The sequence below is a fragment of the Tyto alba genome, unplaced genomic scaffold, assembly GCF_018691265.1.
Source record: "Tyto alba isolate M040663 unplaced genomic scaffold, T.alba_DEE_v4.0 Super-Scaffold_27, whole genome shotgun sequence".
Taxonomy (NCBI): domain Eukaryota; kingdom Metazoa; phylum Chordata; class Aves; order Strigiformes; family Tytonidae; genus Tyto; species Tyto alba.
Genome location: NW_024881301.1, coordinates 29222107 through 29245797, shown reverse-complemented (window position 1 = coordinate 29245797; position 23691 = coordinate 29222107). Strand labels below are relative to the sequence as shown.

The 23691-nt window shown below is 40.5% G+C and overlaps 1 protein-coding gene across 10 annotated transcripts in view; it reads left to right on the top strand.

Moving 5' to 3' along the window:
- The window catches only part of FHOD3 (formin homology 2 domain containing 3), a 415762-nt gene that overhangs the window by 316410 nt on the left and 75661 nt on the right, over positions 1-23691 (top strand). For 8 of the 10 annotated variants that reach the window (XM_042797959.1, XM_042797958.1, XM_042797957.1 and 5 more), the window contains 3 exons: positions 2466-2591; positions 13515-13649; positions 21575-21789. In XM_042797959.1, the coding sequence (XP_042653893.1) occupies positions 2466-2591; positions 13515-13649; positions 21575-21789 (476 nt within the window). Of the gene's footprint in view, positions 1-2465; positions 2592-13514; positions 13650-17023; positions 17075-21574; positions 21790-23691 lie in introns of all 10 variants that reach the window. The other 2 variants (XM_042797961.1, XM_042797960.1) reach the window with 1 other exon arrangement.

Sequence of the window (23691 nt, the reverse complement as noted above, 5' to 3'; positions counted from 1 at the left end):
CAGTCAACGCTGCCACTTCCTTTATCTTCAGTGGGGGCAGCTTCTGGAACTTGTTCCCCCTGCTCCATCATGGTCCCCTTCTCACAGCAGACAGTCCTCCACAAACTTTCTCTGACATGAGTCCCTCCCATGGGCCGCAGCGTTCCCCACACTGCTCCGTCATGGGTCACCAACTTCCTCCGACTAGATTCTCTCCCACGGCTGCAGCCCTTCCCGAGCTGCTCCGGCGTGGGACTCCCCCGCATGCTGCAATCCTCCCAGCGCTGAACTACAGCAGCGGGGCTGCCTTTTCCCATGAGACCCCGGCCTTTGGGCACAGCACCTTGATCAATAAGGCGGAAGCCACAGGCCATAAATCAATGTCTGCTCCACCGTAGATCTCCATGGGTGGCAGGGGGGGGCTGCCCTGCCGTCTCACCACAGGATACAGGGGGGTCTCTGCTCCGGCACACCTCCCCCCTCCTTTCTTCCTCCGTTCCTCCACTGACCTTGGTGTTCACGCAGCTGCAGCAACTCCTCCTCACCAGTCCCACTGCTCCTCACCACGTCCCTTCTTAAATACGTTATCGCAGAGGTGCAGCTGATGGGCTCAGTTTTGGTGCAGAGGTGGAGCTGACTTGGAGCTGGGGGAGCTTCGAGAAGCTTCTCACAAGGGGAGTCACCCCGATAGCCCCCTCCCCTGCCACCAAAAAACCCCACCACTCACTCAAACCCGGGACAGTCAGGAATATACAGAATGAGCTCTGAGTTGTTTTCAGGACAACAGAGTTTCCTCATCACTCACTCAGTACGGGCACAGGCAGAACATTTTCTGAGCTGAGCCTGCTGGAGAAGACCTTTGCCAGCTCTGTGCTACCAGGGAAGCCCCACACTCTCCAGCTACACAGCCCTCCACTGACCCATTTTCTCCAGTTTCTAGTTATTTTCCTTTGAGGGCAGGAATGCCAGGAAGGCAATTATTTCTTGAAGAATTCCTTCTGTAGCTCAGAAACGTGCATGTTATCATTTTTTTCCCCAATTTATTCCTGTTCCTGGGCAGTCAGCATGGTGTCTCAAAAACAGATGGTGGTGGTGGGGTGTTTTCTAAAACATAAACTCGGAATTGTTGCCAAAGGGGACGTGTTCTTTAAAGCGTGTTCCTTTCCATTATAGAAACCCCTAACTGAAATCTATTCTGATTTTAACATGGGCCTTGGCAGGCAGCAGTGCTGTTGTACCCTAAGGAATGAATCTTGAAACTTTGAATGAAATTTTGCATGGCTAGATGAGTGTGCTAAATGGAGCTGAAGGAAACCAACCAGCCTTTTCAAATAAAATTGCTGAGTGAAATTACTGAGTGCTGATGTGTGTGGGAGAAGAAGCAGCAGAGAAGAGATACAGTGAAGGAGGGTTTATTAGATCTTATGAATTATAATAGGGAAAATGATGTTGCCCTTTTTCCTAAAGTGAATTTTGTCATTTGGATGAGTTGGCCTAGCGAAGTACATACCTACAGAGCATCATATGTTTTCCATGTGGGAAAATGGTATTGCCTTTGAACAGAAATGTTAACATTTTCCCAAATCAGGAACCTCTCCTTGACATGCTGTTTAAGTATGATGGCTAAGGGGCACAACAAAGCAACACAACTGCCTTTTCTATTTGGTACAGAAGCCACGATGAAAATATAGACACAAGGGTCTCTGGGGAGGTGGCCATTCCAGGAGTTCTGGAAACAATTTCTCTTTGACCAGCAAGCTCACATTGAAGTCAAGGAGGTTTGGGATTTTTTTTTTAATGGAGGAAACGTCTGATAGAAATTTCAAAAGCGCTGCTTCCAGAGACATGTCTTTTTAACCATGGTGATGTCTTTTTACAGACGTTGTAAGACATGGTACATAAGCTATGACTTGTATTGGGGGAGAAGAAAGAAAATACCACCTGCTTTGATTGAAAAGAATGTGGATGCTTTCCATTTACAATGCAATTATTAGCAAATCATGGATGTCCATGTTCAGATCATGTCTTGGGAATACTGCTGTTTTCCTTAGCTTCACTAGGTATGAATGCTGCTGACTTGGACTGGTTTGATCCCTTTTCTAATGGCTGGATATTGGCTCCCAAACCAGCTAATAATTGTGAGTAACTGAGCAGTGATTTAAGTATTCCTGCTCCGAGTTGTCATGTGGGAAGACCATTTTAATATCTCATTATTTTCCATAGCAGTAGCTCACTATTGGAATCGGGGATGTCCATGACATGGTGTATATTAAAATGAGATGATAGGTTCCATATTTGGAAGCTGGGATTACAGCAGTATTTTCAGAAGGTAGATAATTGAGAAGTTCAGAAGGGCGTGTTGGGAAGGGCATGGGATCACCGCCACCCTCTAAACAAGAGGATTTACTGTTGCATGCCTGCTTGCTGATGGATTTTTTTTTTTTCTCTTATCTCCCTTTCTCCTACTTTTCTCCCCATTTCTTCAGATACAATAGCTATGGCAGCAGCTCCTATTCTTCTCCACGACCTTACTCTGGCGTCAGTGCCCCTACAACACCCACTTCTCGTTATGGGACAACTCTCTCACCGCCTCAAGAGACCAAATCTGACAGGTTTGTAAATTAATCAGTGTTTTGACAACAGTTCATTTATAGACAGGATGAAGGAGATAGGTGTAAGCTGTTCTGAGTGGGTACTGGAAATACCTTCTTGACAGATCTTTTCTAACGTTGGAAAGAAAATAGACAAAAATCTAGATGTATTCATTTCCCACTCATTCTCAAGCCTTTCTCTGACTTGGTGTTAAAGGCTGGATGTATTTCCATCCCACTTCTGCTGCTTCCACTTAAATGGATAAAACAGAGTTGCTTCACACGTATGCTGTTTTAAGTACTAAAAGGTGAATTAAAACACATTTTATTTCCTTCCATTTTTTAAAACAAATTCAGGCAGATCTATTTTCATTTCTATCATCTTAAATCAACTATAAAATCTTGGAAATGTGCTTAGCTCAGAATCTCCTAGGCCGTAATTTTGTTCTTCCTTGAAAATACATGATATATCTCACTGTATTTCATCAAGGGCAAAACTTTTCTTGCTGTAGGTAAAGCAAACTCATAATAACCTACCAGCTATCAGCTCACTTTTTTTTTAAAAAAAAAAAAAAAAAAAGGGGGGGAAAATACCTGACAGCAGTAACACAAAAGCAGTATTTTGAACAATCAAAATACTCTTTTGAATTATGTAAAGTAATAGGGGAACAAAAATGATAGGAAAATGTTACGAGTACCTGAAAGAAATTCTTCTTGGCAAAAGATTTGGACCACCAGTAATTAACTGACTGTTACAACCTGAAAGTGATAGCTTCAAAGGATGTCATGCTAGTTTAAGAAGGAAATGTAGAAGTTTTTAATTAATTTAAATAATCTAATATAATAATTTAATTAAATAATTTCCTATTATGCCAGTTAGCTTTGGATTGTTTGTTGTCAAATTGGCCTCTAATCCATAAAACTTCCATCTCCCACCCTTTCTTTGAACTGAAGGCTTTTTTAACATCCTTTGTCTGTATTCCAACTAATTTTTGTTAATGATTTTTTTTAATATTTCTATATGCGTATAGAAATACACGTATACATGTTTTTATGTGTATGTATATATGTTCAAACCTACGTAATGCCTCACATCCTTTCCAGTCTACTACTCAGAGTGCTTCAAGTTAGGTTCTCCCAGCGTGCATGTATTTCTAGCCATGAGATATTGATTTAATCATTTTTTTCAAGTGAGTAATTACATTAAATTTATCTTTGGATAAAGGCATCATTTTTCATTTGCTCATCTTGCTAGAGTAACTTGCCTCGATTTGTCTTTCCTGATCTGAATTAAATTATTGCCTAGTGAAACCATAAGAAAGAACTCTAAACCAGCGTTTTCACCCTCTGTTACCTCGGCAGAATAGATGCAAGATAAGCAAGAATTAAAAGTATCCCGCTGCTTTTGAAGTTTTAGATTTCCAAGCCCCTGCTGTTGTAAGTTTCTGATTGCTACTGCAGCAAAGAAATCCCAAAGTGGTCAAATGCTGAGATGACTAAAGATTGTTGGGCCTGTCCTGCAAGAGGTTGATCTTGCTGGCCCTGCTCCAGTAAAGGAAGCAAGCCTTCATTGCAGCATGTGTGTAAAGTGCGTTGCTGGTTTGGAGCCAAAATGCCTTGGCCCCACAGGACGAAGCTGTAAAATTTGCAGATTCATGGAGAGTCAAGCCAGAGGGGAGCTCTGTGATCATCTGTTGTGACCTGTAAAGGGTCTTGCAGAAGCTAAATGAAAGGCACCTATACCTTCATGTGTTTTCAAGTGGCAGCGCACGGCTTCTCCTGGAAAACATTCCAGTATTTATCATCACTGCTAGGAGAATATTTTATATTTTGAGGCCAATTTGTCTATCAGCATCTTCCAGCCATTACACCTCGTCCTGCTTTGTGAAACTGGAAAGTGCTCTGCCTCCAACTATCAGATATCTCTTACATGTTTTAAGTGTCTGAACACAGTGCTCGGAGTCGCATTTCCGTCTTTCCTTCAGGTTACATTTACTGCTTTCTGCCTCGTGATAAAAATCTCTCTACTCTTGTTTAAATTTGCAGCTTGCTATTCATGGTAGTTGTACTTACCAGGATTTCTGCATTTTTACATTTGAGGGAGGCTACAGCCTGATGCTTTTTGTTTATTAGTCTCTGAGAAGTATGAAAAATGTGTGTATGCCACAGATGGGTGCTGCCTGCAGAATAGATGCAGGTATTTCTTGAAAAATTATTAAATTTACAGATCCAGATGCCATTTTGCATCACGTCTTGTTCTTTTTGAGTGCACTGGCATTGCAGATGTGTAGTTCAGCAGGTTTTAACGGAGTGACTGCTTTTGAAGAAGGGCAGAAGCCTGCTTTTATCTCACTGTCCTGGAAGACATAGGTTGCATAAAGGCCCACGCAGAGATCCACTCACTGGAGAGTAGGCTGTGCATGAAACTACTCTCGATGCTGATTAGTAAGTAGAAAGTATTGTGGAAGTTTTCACAGTCTTCTATCAATGGTGTTTGCCTTAGATTATGTAAACATTATTTCCTACCTCCTGATGGTAAAAATCTACACGGATTCAAACACTAAGAAAAAAATTAAAAGATTAGGTGGGGGAGAGGAAGACACTTGATGAGAAGCAAATGCGTATCTGTTTAGCTCCAAGGTGAGTTTTCTGCTTTCAGTTTACGATTACATTTATCCAAAGCCTTTGCAGAAGGATTCCTGTCTTTTGTCATGGATGGAAGAGCTTCAGATGCCATTCCTGGTACTGTTTATCTGACCTTCAGGAATGAGGAGGAAGGTGGAAGTGGCATTTAGAGCTGTACCCGGTGAAATGATTCATGCTCCATTCAGTTGCCCTGACAGGCCTTTCAAACCCTTGGCTGCATTTTGCTTATGTAAACAAGAGCTACAGCTTAGGTGAAAAGAGGCAGTGTGGTTGACATTTTGACATTCATACTTTTAAAAACCTCTTTGGCTAAGAACAGTAGGGAATCCAAAAAAGCAGTGTAATTCAGTGCAAAACTAACTAGATTTTGGTCTTTGAAATCCACATAATGTATATATTTCTGGTTGTACAGCAGAAGGAAAGGCTTACTTGACTCTTTCTCGGTTTCTAAATTCAGCTCCAGCCTTTTGCCAACTCCTTGCAGTACTGTTGTTCTCTCTCGTTTGTCTGGGTCCCCCGTGGAGAGCCATGCTTCTGAAGTGCATATTGCAGCCACGGGAATCCCGCTGAAGGAGGGAAAATTGCAGGGCATTTTCTGTTCAGCCCTTCACTGGGAATGAAGAAATTGGTTCTCTCATATCTCTCTGCTTCTACAAGTTGCTCCCAATGCATAAAAAGTATAACCCAGTCAGCCTGTTTTCAACTACCAGACTGCTCTGCTCCATAAATACACTGCTCCCACTCCTCATGACTTAAATCACCAACCAGTTCCTAAAGGAAAAAAAAAAAAAAAAAAAATGTCAATCTCAATTTTTTAACCTCATAAATTTTGCTAACAAAGGGGAAGAGCAAGTCATGGCTGGAGCACACCAGGGAGAAAAGCATTTTTCTTTACCTCCAAGTTGCCGCCTTGCCTGGGGGAAGAAGATGTTGTAAGACTTCTGTATTTCCATGGTTTACTTCCGTTAGCCAAAGACTTCCTTTTCAGACTTTGAATCTAAAACGGTTGCTCAAATTGAAAGCTGCAGCCTGGAATCTGTAGCTGGACAGCAGACTCATTACTTGCAAAGCTTCACACCCCTTCATAGTGTGATTTTGGTGGTGAAGTGTATGCGTTATCCATCATGGCCATAGTTGGAGAAGACCCTGAAGGAGTCTAAGGCAAGAGCTGCTGAATTCAGCACAAGCTTTAATTTGTTCTTTTGACAGAAAAATGTCCTGCTGGTGTGTTTGTCAAGGTAGGTTTCTTCTGATGCATTTGCTAGGAGACAGTTCCCATTAGGCTTGACTGTCAAACAGTAGTGCAGTAGTTAGCCTAGCTCGAAAAGCCTTCTTTTCAGGGCACTGTGTACCAAGGGAGCAGGAGTTCCTGGTCCCCATTATCGTACCTCTATCTGTTAAATCAAATGCCAGAAGGTTCAGCTTGCAAACCTCTACTTCTGGATCCTCTTGGCCAGTCACTGTGAACTTAGTCTCCACCTCTGGCTGGTCACTCTGCAGTTCTTCCAAATCTCCAAGCATGGTAAGGGCCTGCTATGGTGTTTGCAGATTATTCCTGTTTGGTGCACTCTCAAACTTCTCCAGACCATTAGAAAATAGATTTAAGAAAGGTGAAATACCTTTCACATCCCTTAATGTGTTTTCTGTCTTCCTTGCTTTATGATCTACATCAGTACGTTGCCTTGAGCTGGCTCCAATGATGCAGGGCCTTGAGTGTTCACCTCCATATTCATATACATATTGTAAAGGAAATGTTCCTTCAAGCTTTTATTTCTACCACAGGTGCACACAGACACTGAGATTAGCATGACTAGATTATAAGTGATTTTTTTTCTCCATGGATTTTAAAGACTCTTTAAACACCATACATGAAGCTTAAACATGAAGTACAACAAAAGTCTGCAAAATGTTCGTCTTTTGAGTTTTATTCTCTTTCCAGGCTCCTGAAACAGTGATTTTTCTGGCAATCTGGTGCTTTTTTCACATTTGTGCTTCTTAAAAACAAAATAAAACAAAAAAACCTGCTTGACAATGCTAAACAGATTTCCAGTTAGACTTTTTACTAAAATTAAAGGTGTCTGTAATTGGCAACACCAGGGAAGTGCTGTTAGATGAAGCTTCTTGGCAGGTTCTCTTTTCCTCTTCTTTCTTGGTTTGTTTTTTTTTTTTTTTTTTCATTAGCCATCTATCACTAATCTGCACTCTGGAATTACTTTACTCCAGCTGTTAAGCACTAAGGAAAAACAAGAAACCTGTGAAACAGAGCACCCTATAAAGCCTACAAAGCTGCTGCTCTCCCAAGAACAGCTCCTCTTTCCTTGGCTTTCTCTTCTTTCTGCTTCTACCACCTTCTGTGTGCCTTAATATGTACTTCTGGGCTCTCAGACCAGAGATTTCAGCTATTTTTTTCTTGTGGTAAATGCCAAGCACATCTTTCACTCTAATAACATAATGAGGAAGGGATAGCTTGGTAGTTTATAATAGCGGCCCAGGGCAGAAGCCTCAGCTTTATGGCTGAGATTTGAAGAGAAGTGACCCTAGGAATTACTTGATGATTTGCAATTTGGGAAGCAGTGGCAGCTTACACTGGTTTAGCTGCTTGTGGAACTACTGTGTGAGCAGTGTTCCTGATGGCAGCTTGTTTCAGCAGAAAGCGTGGGCTGCGCCGCGTTGCCGGCTGAAGGTGCGTGGGGGCTCTGTAAGCCACTGCCAGGCAATTTGTGGCTCACACGAGGATGAGAAGCCGCAGGCTGGAGAAAGACCTGGTGTGAAACCTGTACACGCCAGGCTGCGAGAGGAGCGTGCACGTAGGAAGTCCTCGTGCTTTGCCCTGGCTCTGTGCAGCTCTGCCTTGCTTTAGCTTTATTTTGTGCAGCCTCTCAGGCCAGTTAAAAGTCTAACTTAGTCAGTTCTTGGTCATTCTCAAGTTTCCTTCTCAAAGGAAGCATTAGTCAGTAGTTTTATCTCGCAATTTTGTGTTTATTTTTGAGAGGAGTTTTGTAAAGGTTCCTCAAGTAATGTTTAGTCTGTTTGCAAAATCTTATATCAACACGCTTTTGAATTTGCTGTGTAATGTAGGGAGACATAACACATGGAGAGTTTCTTTTAACTGTGAAAAGCAATATGGCTCTTGGCAGCTTTGCCTACTCTTCTGACTCTTTCTAAGTTGGAAACCGGATTTTTTTTGTTAAAGCCAAGAGACATTTAGAGTTACTTAAGGCCTGAGTAGGAGCTGCCGACTGTTGTTCCCTCTCTGTAGCATTCCCATGACTGCTGGAGCAGGAGCACTTTGGAAAAATGGATAATTAGTGCTTCCTTATTAAGGTTATAAATTATTCTGACCCTAGTTATATTAAAGAAAATCCTGAATATTAACCTTATGAATTAAAGGGATTTCCTCTCGTAATTCATCCGTTAGGGTTTTTTTAGCTGCTAAAAATATAGGTTTGTATTTTGTATTCTTGCTATAGATATCCATTTCCATTTAGCAAATTTTAAAAATTCAGCACAGAGGAAAACACAGCCACAAAAGAAAAGTATTTCAGAATTAGCGTGAATGAAGAACGTTTGAAGTTGGTAATTGCAATTTTGCTGTTAAGAAGTGGCTTAAGAGTAAGGCAGAAGTATTTTCTCCAGTTTTCAACAAGATTAGAGTAATTCAGATCACATTGTCCCCTCTACAATATATAGTCTGTGATAGAGTATTGTCAGAAAACTGCAAGTACCTGCAAAAAATGCGTGAGATATCTTGCATATCCCTGAGCTTAATAATGATTTTAATAATTATTACTAATGATTATTAATGATTTTAATAATGTTTTTAATAATGATTACTAATTCACTGCTGTGTCAAATACAGTAGGTCAGATTAGCTGAATTTTTATTCAGAAGAATTTTGGCCCACACTCAATGTTTTAGCTTTGTATCCTCTGTTCTGTATATATTTTTGTTGCCTTCTTTTTCCTTCTTTATTTTCCTCTTCTTTGCTCTTTCCTATCTTCTTCCAACAGGGTAAGTAACCAATGACCTCTTTGGCCCCAGGTCCTAATGCTGTGGTGTGGAGCTGTATTCACAAATCCCCAGACTTAGACATATTCTTGCTGTGTGTTTTCTTTCTGGAATGAGGGTGAAATAATATAGCTTGTTTAGCTTTTCCTGGTTTTAACAGCAGGCAGAATAAAGTTTTTCTTAATATTTTTATATTAACAGTCCATTCTTAATAGCCTTGTGTTCTCTATGAGACTAAAAATAGCAGTTGGAATAAGCATCCTTCTGGATTGTATTTGTGGAACTGAAAAATTGGTTGATATTACCAGCTGGTAACATACGACACCAGCATTAAAATATTAGCCATAACACTGTTTTGTGAGTGATCGCCCCACTGTGCTTTCATTGAGTATTCACATACTCTTTTCTGTTAAAATCTCTTACCACATTTGACTCAGTGCCAGTATTTTTTTTTAGCGTTTTCCTTGCTTACCCATTTTCAAAATGCAGCCTACGGCAGTAAGGCTTAAATATTCCTGAGGCCTGAAGGTGCTGTAACCCTTCAAACAGCATCAAAGCATCAAAATCACCTGAAAGCTCAGCCCAAGCCTTCCCACCGGCGGGTTTGGCCAGCCCTGCTGCCATTTGCAATTCTATTATGAGTTCAGCAAAAGGGAACATTTATTTTAAATATTATTGCCAGGGGAATACAGAGACAAAAAGAAAAAAAAAAAAAAAACAAAAAACAAAAAACCAAAACAAACAGATTTTGCAGACAAACCAAACATAGACAAATCCCTTTTCAAATTGCTTAGAATATTTGATGAATGCCTCTTACGGCTTCCTTTCCCTTCTGGGTGTTTTACAGGTTTGTACACCCTGAAAGTAACACCTGATTCCTCCTGGTTTAGTTTATGCACATGTAGAAAATTAAGGATAGAGTTTACTAAATACTAAAATCTGCTCATTTGCAGTTTCAGTTCACATTAATAAGAGGACTGATGCGCCCAAATGCCAGTTAAGTTACAGTGGTTGATAGCAACAGTGAAGCTGTGAGTTTATGAGGGTTTATCAGGCAAATGGTCTCAGCATTCGGTGTGAGGTGTGGTCTTCATCAAGGGGAGATGATGTGTCCACTCCGCTGGGCTGGACACTGCAGGGTCTAACCACTGAGCGAGCACTAACTCGGCAATATCAGTGCTATTTCTTTGCCTGTCCTTGTCTAAATGTGACTGAAAACCCCAAACCTGACTATTTGTGTTTTAAGGAGTCGGTGGGAAATAACAAGTTTTAACTAGTTATTATTGATTTATTTAGTTTCCAAGAGGTGGAAAACTAATATGGCACATGGATATTCATGTTCAGTTTCTTAGACACTGGCTTTTTTCCTGGCTATGTGGCTATGAATTTTTTATTTAGATTGTGAGGCTGCTGTTCATACATCTGGAGATTTTAGCCAAGTGAGCAACAGTAGCTAAACTGTGCTAGATCAAACCTTGAAACAAGGTGTTTTGGCATGTGGAGATACTTTACTACCAGGGTCAGGTTAGAATCCCGTCTGCAGGACTAAGCTGCACATCTCCATGTGATTCCCCTGTAATCCCTTAGATAAGAATGTGTATTTGCTGTGGAGCCCCAAAGAGCTTCGAGCTGAAGGTTTCCAACCTGCTAGATGCTGTACAGACCTACAATCACTCTTTTGGTCTCTCAGAATCACCCTATCCTTCCCCTTAATTTTCCTTCAGGTTTTATTAAATCATAACTTCCTTTGACTCCAAATGGAGCTTGCAGACTTCAGGGCAGCTGGATGGGATAGGGCAGGGTGGGATAGCAAGCTAAATACACAGAACACGTACGAGCACAGGCTTGACAGGGACCCTCTTTTTGCCATCTCAACCAGTTTATTTCCAGCTATGTCCATGTGAAGGCACTGTCCAGTTTTCCCCTTCCAAGAGCAATTTCCGAGGATATAGCCAACCTTATTGCCGTGGGGTTTCATACCACTACCGGGATGGAGCTCTAGCTTTTGAATCTCAGTACAGTGGTGCTACTGTTTCTGCTTAGCGCTCTCTCTTGCAACATTCACTGAAAGGTCAAAAGTTAAAATAAATGTAAAATATGTTAAAGGGAAAATTCACCACACATTCTTGATTGTCAGGGTTTGAGGATTTTTTTTCCCCCTTTTCTTAGTGCTAAGGCATATTAGAGATTTTTATGGGTTTGAGTGTGATCCAGCATTGATACTATAGCTCTGGAGGAGTGCCAGCAGGGAGGCTTACAGAATATCAAATTTTATACCATCTTATGTAATGTTTATGCGGGTGGGATATGACATATTGAAATTCAATTTATTGAAATGATTGAAATTATATTCATACTGCCTCCTGCCAGTGGGGCTGAAATGGCTATGTTTTGTGGCGTTCCTGTTTGCACAGACGTAGACACTGGGGGAAGATATGTATGCATTAATATTTTCGTCTTCTCCTGCACCTGTTTTCACTGGTGAACTGGTGTCATTACACTAAATGCCTACATGTAGTACATTTACATAGGCATGTAAATAAACAAAGGAAAAGGTCTGAGTTCTTAAAAGTAATGAAAATTTATTCAGGTTTGTATTGCTGGTTTGGGAACCTTCCTTTAGACAGGGTTTAGTTTCTTTTCAGAAAAAGCAGTATCTATTTCTCTTATTAATCCTTTCATTGCAAAACTCATGTTACAACAGTTCACAGTAACAGCTCTACATGAGTTATGCCTCTGATTTTATCAGTCTAATTGAATCAGTGTGGATACATTTACATCTAAATAAAGCTACCCCGTACAATACAGATTTTTCCAGTCTGAGAGACAGAAAGACAGACGTCTTTACTCTGCAGTCACTCTGTTGCCATGTGAGAGGCTGGTGGCACCGGTACCACCATGCTGGGGGAAAGAGGTGTGAGAGGAGCCACTCTCCTAGCCAAAGTAGTACTTGCAGTAAAAAAAAAAATCTGTGTCAAGTCCAAACTATAAGAGAATATACCCATAGCTTTTTATAAAGTATATTTGCTACTTAAAGCTGTTTCATCTCAAAGAATAAATCATTTACATATTTGAGAAGTCTACTGTAGAGGCTGCCATTTCTGGCAAAAAAAGTCCCACTTTTTTTGGTTGGGCACTTACTCACCTTATCTCATGCATCTTGACACTCTCCTGATCAACAGCTCGAAGTTTGATACGCATCGCTGGTGGGGACGTTGAGCCTTCTTCATTACAGGAACATAACATGGAGCATCCAGTTCATAGTTATGGTCTGAGGACTGCAGAGAAAGTCCACTTCCAGACTAATTCTTGCTTAGCCATAAAGTGGATGGTAGTAAATTGTTCTTTTTGTTCGCTGTGGACAGAACAAGAACAAATGGGTCTAAATGCCAAATAAAAGAAACTTAGGCTAGACACCAGAGAAGCCCTTCTTGCTGGCAGGGAGAGTTAAGCACTGGATGGGTGTGGTATGTCCATCAGTAAGGATTTTTAAGGCAGATCCGTCAAACCATTTTTAAGAATGGTATGAGAAGACTACTCTCCTGGACAAGAAGAGGAAAATGGATAGTCTGTTCTCCTCCAGCCCCTTTACCTCTGATTTTTCTAATAACAATTTTGATGCCACTTAATGATTATAACTTGCTGTGCTGTCCCTGTGTATTTTACTGATATGTTCCTATACGTGATTCATTTTGCTCTTGCAGTGCACGCAATGAGGAAATAATAACAGAATTTGTTAATGTAGAACGGAAAAACATGTCCCTACTTAAGAGAGCATTCAAATTCTGAAGGGCAGTTCTGACGACATCTTTTGCTTTTGTTTTTCTGTATACCAGATTCTCAGGTGTTTGTGACACATCTGCTTTTAAACTAATTGTGTAACATGTTTGGAAAGTGCTGGAAAAATATTCCAGGTTTTTTTTTTTTTTTTAGTAATTTGTAAAATCTTTTACAAGATTCAGCTTTTCAGTAAACAGGATTATACAGTAAAAAAAAAATATAGACAATATTTCAGTTGAAATAGACTGGAGACTTCTTACACGCACTTGTGCTTCAGAAATTTGACAATTTAAGAAGCCTGCCATATCTGTTATTTTCAAGCTCATCACTGTATCTAAAATCAATTTAGCAAGAAGACACTTAGCCAGTGCTTTGAAGCATCCGTACATAAATATTGCCATGTCATTCTGCTGGTTGGAATTATGTCACTTGCGGAATGATTGCTACTCATTTTTTGCCAGTATAATCAATAAAAGTGACACTGAGAAATCTGATCTTCCTTCTCTGCAGGCCAGCTTTGGGTGGTCTCCTTACATCATCTTTTCGGCAGCACCAGGAGTCCTTGGCAGCAGAAAGAGAAAGACGACGTCAGGAGAGAGAAGAAAGGTTGCAAAGGATAGAACGTGAAGAAAGAAACAAATTCAAGTAGGAGTCAATTTTGCTCTCAGTCTGTTGCTTTAACGTGTCATGGATTTGTAAATCGTTGAGACATTCAAATGCAAAATAATTGAATTGATTAATAGTTTGTGTATCTCTTCAGATACCTTTTTTCATCTAAGTATCTTAAGAACTGATCTATTAAACACATCATGATGAATTTTAGCATTTAATAAACCAGCGATTTTTTTAAAGGCAGCTATGTAGTTGCCAACCATACTGTGTGGGTATCTGCAGAGGCCGGGTTTTATTAGCTAATATGCTTCTGAAAGTATAATCTCAGTGTGAAACAGTGGGAGGAAGGTATCAAGAAGGAAGGAAGGGACAGCACTGAGACATCTTTTTGCTTTTATTTTCTGCAAAGTAAAAGTGTTTTGTGTCCGAGGGTGTTTTAAACTACTTTTAATGTTTTTAAACTACTTTTTCGTGCTTCTCTGAACATGTGTCTCTTCCTCCTGGAAACAGCAACTGACAGAAAGTAATTATCAAAATTATTGCTCAAACCATGGCCAGACAAAGGCATCAGCTGAATCTGGGACTCTCCATTTTCACATCTGAGAACATGTTGTGTGCTGTGGGATCCCCAGGTGTGCTGCCTGAGAATAGTAAGGGACAGGCCATCTCCTCCTGTTAAATCCATGCCTGGAAATCCCAGCACAGGCATTAGAAAAGGCTGCAGGGGGCTTATGATAGATAAGGAGCCTGTACCTGAAGTGGTTTGCCAACTGTCTGAAGAGTGCACACTAAGAAACCAATTTGTTTCCTCATAAACAGGAGTGAAAAGTAAACATATTTTTGGTAGTTAGAAGACATAATGTAGTAATCTAAGAAATTATAGGATAAATGTTTCATAGCCTTAGAGTTGGTATTTATGGAAAAGATGGCACTGGGTTTCATGTGAGCTTGTTTATTAGTATGCAGGATTGTTTTCACTGTAATCATCTCTTTAGTAAGAAGTGGAAATGGTCTGTGTCATGATGAATCTGGAAAGAGGAGTAACTTACTAGTGTGGTTGGTTGGTTGGTTGGTTGAAGGCGATACTCTCCTGGCTCCAGAAGATAGCTACTTTAGAAGAAAATGAGAGGCAGAGGGAAGGTGGAAGAGCACCATAATAGGATCTTTGGCAGCCAACAGCTGCCCAAGTTCTCCTGAAACAGAAACAATCAGGTCTCAGCCTTCAAGGCTCTTTCCAAAGCTCTCCCTCTAAGTGGTATCAGCAGGCTTCAGCAGGCTGCCGTGGACAGCCAACATGATCTTTCAGAAAGGAAACTCCCTGACCAAAAAAGCCACCAGGACATTTGGCAGCTTGACCTGTTTGAATAACAGATCTGCACATTTCACTAGAGCTTGGCTGCAGTAGTTGTTCTGTCACTAAAAGAGCTTTCTTAAAGTCATAAAAACAATTTTTTAAAAATATACATCTTCATCCCATTGCTCCGAAGTCAGAAACTGATTAACTAAACATCATGATTGTGTTGCATATTTGAGATGACAATTTTTCAATGCCCAATGTTCTCATCTTCTAGATTTGAGTTCCCTGGTCACCCAAAGTTATAACTGGTGTTTGAGTTAGAGGGTCTGCAAAGCCACCAGACTTTACAGACAGACAGCATCCCACAGTTGATTAAACAGTCTGGCAGGAAGAGGAGAAAGCCACAGCAAACAGTCATGGACAGTTTCATAAGAGTTTTTGGGATTACGTTATTGTATCATCAGTTTGGCTAGAAACCCAATCTCTGAAGACGTATTTTTGATTAAAAATAGCACTTGCAATTCACAGCCTTTAAACTCGTGAGCAGTACTGGATTTACCATCATGACTCATCTGCTATCTCATTCTTTCCAACTCTGCCTCGAGAACATTGCACTAGGTTCTGGCACCATTATTGACAAATTGAGGATAATTTAAAGGAGAGCATCATCAGTTGTGAAAGAGCTTGGTTTTAGGAGAGGTGTTAAAAGCTTCTTAAGCTATTACTAGCAAGAGGAATGCTTTACATAATGAACATTTTTCTCAGTAGAAGGACTATTGTACCTGTTGCATATATAGAACAATATGTCATAAAATGCAAGGGTTATTCTTTAGCTGTAGGGAAGGGTAAAAGTTGTCAGAGGGGAAAGACTAATGTTAAAATTTGCCTGCTGAAAAAATCCTAGATTTTATTTTTTTTCCTTGCAGTTACTCCCATACCTATTGTAATTCCAAAGAATACTCAGAAAATATTATAGAAGTGTAACCAGTTTGGGGATTCAAAAGGTGTGGAGATAGCCTGAAACAGCAATGTGTGTTCCCTGTTCATGGGCTTTTGAAGAGCACTTCCAAGCAGATGTTTGATAGCTATTGGTGTAGTAGATGATAAGTAATTCATTTGATGACACAATATAAAGAAAAAAGAAATGTGTTTTATTCATAAATGGAGTAGTTCTGAAAATCTTTCTGGTACTCACAGGTTACACTGTGAAAGAATCTAACAGATAAGGTGAAAGTCTCATCAGTTTTGTCCACCAGATTCAACAAAATATTAAAAATATGTTGTCAGGAACTATCTTGCTGTGATACTGAGGCAGGCTGGGCATTCATTGGGTTCTGCTGCGCTCCATGTTAAATATGCACCCACATTTGCGTGCATGACACGTCTGCCTGAAATCACACTGATCAAGCGTCCAGCAAAGTCGACTTGGCAAAATACATTCATTCCTTGAGGAGCTGTGGAAGGGTCAGCTGAGATAGCGGGAGGTTTGTATGTAAAACTCGGGGGGAAATAAAGAAGTAAAAGGTCATCACCTGTTGGATGATCCTACACGCACCTTGTAAGAACAAAGAATTGTCCTACTCGGTAACGCCTGCCCACTGTCCCATTTCCAGCTGTGGCAACTAAACCTCACGGAGGAAAGGTATATTAGGAGGAGGGCTGGTATGGTGTGCTGCCTGCCTTGGCCTAGCCTGCCAGGTAGCACGGTCACCATTTCGGGGCATTCTAGGTGGAGCAAATGAGGAATGGTTTAATAGCCCCTGACATGCCTGCTCATCACGGATGAGTCCAGTTCATTGTATCTAATTTCAGATACCAGGTTTCAAAATATGCCTCGAGTTCTTCACTTTTGTTGTTTGTTTTATAATTACTTGTAACAACCCTCGGAACTGTGTATTTGGTGTACACATACCTGTGGTGTATGCATGCATAAGTGTACACACACACTTTTCAGCCTTTTTACAGAAACAAACTAATAACTTTTGTCGACAACAGCCTTCGCTGTCTTTGATCAGCTTGTTTGTACTGCTCTTGGTTTCTCCTACTGTACTTCTGTTACTTACCTTATTCTTCTGGTTTCCTCTGCAATTTACTGCAATTTTCTTTTTAGCCGTGACTATTTAGACAAAAGAGAAGAACTAAGACAAGCAAGAGAAGAGAGGTTTGTATATAATGCATCCATCCTTCCCTTTGGTTGTTTGCACTTCCTATATTCTTTACTGCGGAGCTGTCATGTATTTACATTTTTAACTCTGCATGCACAGAGCACTTATATTCCAGAAGACTTCTATAAGAAAGCAATCGGTTCATTAAAGAGGAGAATGAAGTCCAGCTGTAAGCACAGCAATAAATGAAGAGCAGTGGGACTGGGATACATAAGAGTGATTGATGATCTATCTTTTATCTATTTGTGTGGGAAATACGCTTACTCCATTTGCCTCAGAAATTTGCCTGAATTTAGTATAGTTATAAATTGAATAAGCCTGTCTTTCTCACCCGGTATGTCCCAAGCCTTCTGGAGGGTCAGAAAAGGCAGCTGAGGATAAAGGAAATTGGGGTCACAAGCGTTGCAAAACTGCAGTCACAAACTGATGGAAATGGTTCTGATCCACTCCCAGCATATTTTTATCTTTCAGGGCCAAGTTTTCTTTGCCAATCTCTCTAAACATCAGCAAGTAAATTACAAAGCTTAGGAGTGTTTATCGCTGGGGCATTGTTTTTTTTTATTTCAATAGCTTATTTAAAGGGACTAAGGGTTTGTTTGTTTGTTTGTTTTTTCCTTTTGTTAATTCAATTAAGTAGTCTAGAAACTCTGGGCTAGACTGGGAGCTACATGCTTATGAAAGCACATTTTTCAAGGACTACTCTACTAAAGACCTTTGCTTTTCAGTAGCTTCACCTCTATCTCCACTAGTAATTGCACCCTAGAGGGAGCTCTTGTTTTTACCTGGAAAATACGCATGTTACTGAACAAACAGTAGATGAAAAATCGTCCAGATTGCTTCAGTTCTGCTTTATGGTCCTCTAGAGGTTACACTCTGGAGATACTTTTGGATAGTCAAGAACTGGAATTACATTATCAAAGTATGAGAGCAGCCATCTCAGAAATCATAGTGTTGCTGTGTTTTAGTTTTGGGGTTGTTCGGTTGTTGGGTTTTTTTTTTGTTTTGTTTTGTTTTTTTCCACAAAACCATCACAGAGGGGTGGATGGGCTTTCCTTTTTCCTTCCAGCCAAAACAATTGCAAATAGTTTAATGTATTTTCTGAAATTAAATGTGTCTGAGCACATAAGCATCACACGCTGATCTTAGCTGAGTAAAAGCCTTTACAGCAAGCGTGCTCATCAGCAAGATTTGAAACAAATTAGAAGCGAGATCTCCAGTACTTTCAAGTTGTAAGGGAACATGCCAGGTAAACTGGAGTATTTTTGAGGAAGTGTTCACCAGCAGGGCGTCACTGCTGTGCAATGTGAGACAATTTCACTGGTTTTTAGGAATGTGCCTTTATCCTTAGGGCTCTTTTGAACTGAAGTGCTAAACTATCAGTTCTCCCTCATAAAGAGGGAAGACACATGTTTGGTTTGACAGGACATAAATATTGGAGAAAACTTCTGCAAGTGAAGACTTGCACCAGTAGTCCCTTACATAGGCCTTCTGTAGCAATTTTTTTTTTTTTAACAAACACCTTTGCACAAATAAAATTTCATTTCCTATAGCAAGTTGCACGTTGACTTGTTTTAAGACAATGGATGGACTGTAAGAAATTGCTAAAATCCTGGTTAAAATCTGGATTGTACATTTCCTCCGTATCTGTTTGGAAAAGTAGAAGGAGATAATATTGAGCATGTAGGAAAGGCTCTGTTAAAAGCACTAGTTTGTCTAAATTCTGTCAACTCTTCGGAGCATTCTGTGTACTGTCACATCACCCTGGAGCTCCAGAGTACAGGCGCCCACTTTTCCAGTGGATCTAGGGTGGTGTTAGGATGAGGGAGAAAGATTCCTGCAGTTTCAAGGGGTCTGAGTGTAACTCAGCACCATTCCTTTCACATGTTCTTGCTGTTCGAGGATTTGAGGCCTTTTTTACTTTGCTTTGTTGGGTATTTTCCAGTTTACCCGAGAAAGGTGAGCTCCCAGGCCCTCTCTATTGTGATTTACAGCTCAAATGCTCTTCACCCCTTGACTTTGTTGCTATGTAAACATTTTCAGTCGCCCTCAGGGCATTACTCAGAGACCTAGAGAACTCACAATGATATTTCCATCTACTTGAAGATGGTAAGTGGATTGTCACGTTCATGAAGTAGGCCAAATGGATAGCCCACAGACTTCTGGCTCTTTGTCTAGAGAGAAGGGTCAGCATAGTCACGATGATGTCTGCAGGTTTCCATGATTTAAAGAAATACGGCAATATATACAGAGGCAGTGTGGCAATCCTGTAGTGGAGGAACTAACGGCAGCAGAAGGATGGTAGCTCATCCTTTCAACTCCTTCAGCTTTTGGACTTCATGAGAACTTGTGTATTTGATGCTGGCGTTCATACATTGTTAAGACATTGGGCAAAACCAAAAAATAACCTAAATAAAAGTCATCTATCAAGTGTAAAGTGTTAACAACTAATTCTGGAATGACTTTTATTTCTTGGATAAAATGCTGTATCTGCTTACTAGGCTTCCCATTTGGTAACTAGTTATACTGATGTGCTACCAGGAGACTTACTGTTCTAGTTCCCTTGGGGTTTTTTTCAGTACAATGAACAGATACGTTCTGAGAAGGCACTTCTTGGTGGTAGTCCTCTGCTTTGCTGGTTGGCTGTGCAGCACACAGCTACAGAAGCTAAAACGTTAAAGCAGCTGAAAAGGAGCCGGGGACCACAAAACATTGTAGCTCCCCCCTTACAGAAGGATCCATCCAGATCTTTGTGGTAGTCTGTTGGCAAACTGCAAACCCCTCCTTGGTGGCAGCCAGCTGGGCTGTACCTGTTTTAGCTAAGTGATCAAATCGAATGGCTCTTTGTGAGTCTGAAGTCCCATCTGCTCTGCTTGTGGGGAGGCGGAAGGCGCAATGCATAAGTGACCAACGTTGAAAGAAAGACTGTCTTCATGAACTGTAACAAAACATTATGCTAATGCCAGTGAAAGGCATTCTCCTTTATTGAAAAGGCAAAAATCATTCTCGAGAATTGGCTTCATGTTAGAACTGTAAACAGTTCCTATTTTATAACCATACAAGTATGTGGGTTGTTATATTTTCATCCAGAGTCTGTAGGGGTTCTTTTTTCTTGCAGAATTTGTTCAAAGCCTGTGCATACCTCTGGAGGAATAAAAGAAAATGAGTTTGTTCGTCATTATTGGTGTTCGCAGTAAAGCAAATTGCCTCTGAAAACACAAGGACTGCTCTTCAAAGACACGTTTCTGTGCTCTTATGTAGATGTTTGCAAATGTGCATGCGTGTGTGGCTACCATATGTACTAAGCATGTTTGCTACCACATATGGCTGACTTCTCTACTCTGCCTGCTTTTAATGCGCACTCGTACACTAATTTGGGCTGTCAGTGCGGCAGAAGGGGGGAGGAGAGGTGTTCCCTGTTACGAAGTGTTTACAATGGTGGGTTATAGGAGGATGACCACAGTGTTTCGGGGACATAAGCAGTAGTCTTGATTAACCTGTTTAACAGTTCACTTGCGGGTAAGATAAACAGTCTAAAGCCCGATCCAGCTGTATTCATGAATTTATTTCTTAGCAAATAATAGTGGATAAAATTAGCAGACATCTGGAAGAGGCACATATTTCAAAGTTATTTTGGTTGAAATGTATAAAGCACACTATGAGGAATATGATTGGTAGCTGGTCTTAATAAACAGTTAGTGAGTTCTGCCTGCCTAAAATGCAAAACAGATGTATCTTTGTTCTTTTAAAGTGACTTTGATGAATAAACTACATGTGACGTCAGGTCCAAGCTATTGGATGTCTGAGTCCGGCAGAGAAATTTTTTAGAATAAAAAAAAGAAAACTTTCCATTGTAGGCTCTGGAGAGAACAAAGTAAATTCCAGTGCATTGCTCTCAGAGCAAATAGAAGCAGGTTCAGAGACTTTAGATAGTCAATCCAAACATTTATTATTGGTATTATTTTCAGGGAGATCTGTTTTTGTCTGCTGCACTGAACCATTTTCCTCTCCTTGCAGCAAGTCTCAGACTTTGGATATTTACATCGGTATTAAGGGGCTCTGGCTTTGGAGGGTTGGTTGGTTTGGTTTTGTTTTGTTCTGGTTTTTTCTTCTTTTTTTTTTTTTTTTTTCCCCTCCCATTTTCATTTTGGGAGAGGGAGGGCTGGGAGGAGGAGGAGGAGGTGAAGGAGGAGGGTGAAAAGGAGGACAGACAAATGCTTCCAAAAGGAGAAGGACTATGCAGACACAATACTATATCTAAAGACTCTTTAACTCTGCTGGGTTTTGCTTTTGTTTTGTCATGAGCAATTTCACATTTTTCAGGGCAATAGCCTTTGCTTTGGTGCGCGTTTTTTGGCAGATTGAGCAGTCAGTGAGTTTAGTGCTGTACCCCTTGTGTCAGGAAGTCAGCTCATTCTCTGCAGGTGTTTCATCCATAAACAAGCATCAGCCACAGACTTCTTTTTCTTTACGGAAACCCTCTGGAATTTAACTTTCAGATACAAATACTTGGAGAGATTGGCAGCGGAGGAATATGAGAAGGAGCTGAAGAATCGGAGTGTAAGCCGAGGCAGAAGTGAGCTGTCCTTGAACCTGAGATCTCCTTCAGCTCCATCCTCGCCTGTACCCAAGTGCATCAGCCCAGTATCCATAGAGTCCCAGGAAGAGCTGAAGACCCCTTCCACCCCTTGTGGGACCCCTCAGCCCTCAGAAGGTAAGTGAAAAGGAGGGCAGGGGAAAAAGCAGTGGTTTTATCGCAGTTTCTGTCAGTCTAGCAGTGATTTTTTTGATGCATGAGTGCAAAAATATAACCTCTGATGTGCCAAAGGGTCTTACCATATTGTTTCATGCTGTCTTCCTAAATTTCCTCTTTTTTTTTTGCATAGATTTTGATGCCTTCTAGTCTGTTCAAGCAAAGAATACACTGCTAATTGTTGCTGTGATTTATGTTATTATCTGTTGCTATTAGAATGAAATAATTGGAAAATACAGCATACAGAGGGTCTTAATTTTATCATTATGTTCCTTGTATATTAGAACTTACTGAATACTAAACCAACAATATTCCTGCCAACAGATTTTGCTTATGTGGATTCTCTGAAAGAAATGCAACAGATGAATGCCAAGATTATAATAACCTTCCAGCAGAGCACAGGCTGAATGGGACAAACAGAAAAGGTCTTGAATTGAAGGCAGGGAGGGTGTGTTGGTTATTTTTAACACCAGGAAAAGCTCTTAAAATTGTAGCACAAGTAGTAAAGGACTTAAAAGAGACCACAGACAATTAGTAAAAAGGAAAGTATAATTAGCGTTTGCACGGTTGGTTTGCTGTCATATAATTTATTGGTGTACAGAGCAATATTTCTTGCGTGTGCACGTCATTCTGCCACTTGCATCATGTACCCCTTCTTCAGTCCTCAAAAAAAACCCCACCATACAGATTTATATTTGTGCCACATGATGTTGCATTAACATTGGGAGCTAGAATGCATGTTGAGGGTGAATTATCGCCATCATTCATTTTTATTTTATTTGATTTCCTGCTACGTGCTATTGGTGATTAATGCATTTATAATTTGCACTGCTTGGTTTTATTGAGTGTTATGGCTGGTAGCATGCTATAAAGCAAGGCAATTTAAGAAAAAAGTTACAAATACTGAATGTTGCATAAGTTTATCCACACCATACTAAGTAGGTGAAGTTTATTTAATTTAGGTTTATATATTTTCCCAATTATATTCCCAGTTTTCTTGTCTGGCACCTTAAAAGTCTCAGCGGAATCATTTGAACTTAAAAAGGGTGGATATTTTCCTGTAACACTGATATTCAGAAACATCCAGATGCCCATTTTTTTGAGTGCAATATTGCTTTTAGAGCAAATAAACTGGATTTTTCCACCATTAGGATTTCAGAGCTGGGTAGGGAGCAAGTATCTCTTTTATGATGATTATTTTAACATATTTCTCCTGGAAGCATTAAAAAAAAAAAAAAAAAAAAAAGCAGCATGAAATGGAGCAGCACGATTCATTTGGAGAATACATTTAGAGCAGGTGTACAGGGCAACTTCAGGCAGCCAGAATATGGCAAAGCTATCAACGAGTGGGTAGGTAAGACATCTCAACTGAAACTCCTGGCAATACCAGTAGGCATCAGAGGGCAGCGCCTGGAAGCCTGGCAAACGGAATGCAAGGAGAGAACGTATGGATGGGGCAGGGTAAGCCTCCAAGCCAAGGGCAGCTGTGCAGGAGGATGGCCAGGACAGCACCAGAACAGGGGCCTGAAATCTGCATCCTTCAGTGGGAGCTGTGCCTGAGGAAGGACTGCTGTTTCAGGCCTACCAAAAGCGTTGGAAAGGTCGTATGAAGCAGTGAGGATGTGGGCAAGGCAGGCTCTCTCATCTGGAGGTGGCCAGATTGTTGGATATCAGCCAACATCTGGTAGGCTTATTTATAGATTTTGTGCCATGGCCTCTAGACTCTTATCTGAGTTCCTTATGCTCTGTAATTAATTAAAAACTCAACTTTACTGTCCTTAGGAAATGTTGTGAATCACACTTAATAGATGGAGTAACTGAGGCATTAACTTGCTTAAGCTGGTTTTAGGAAAGCTGAAGTAG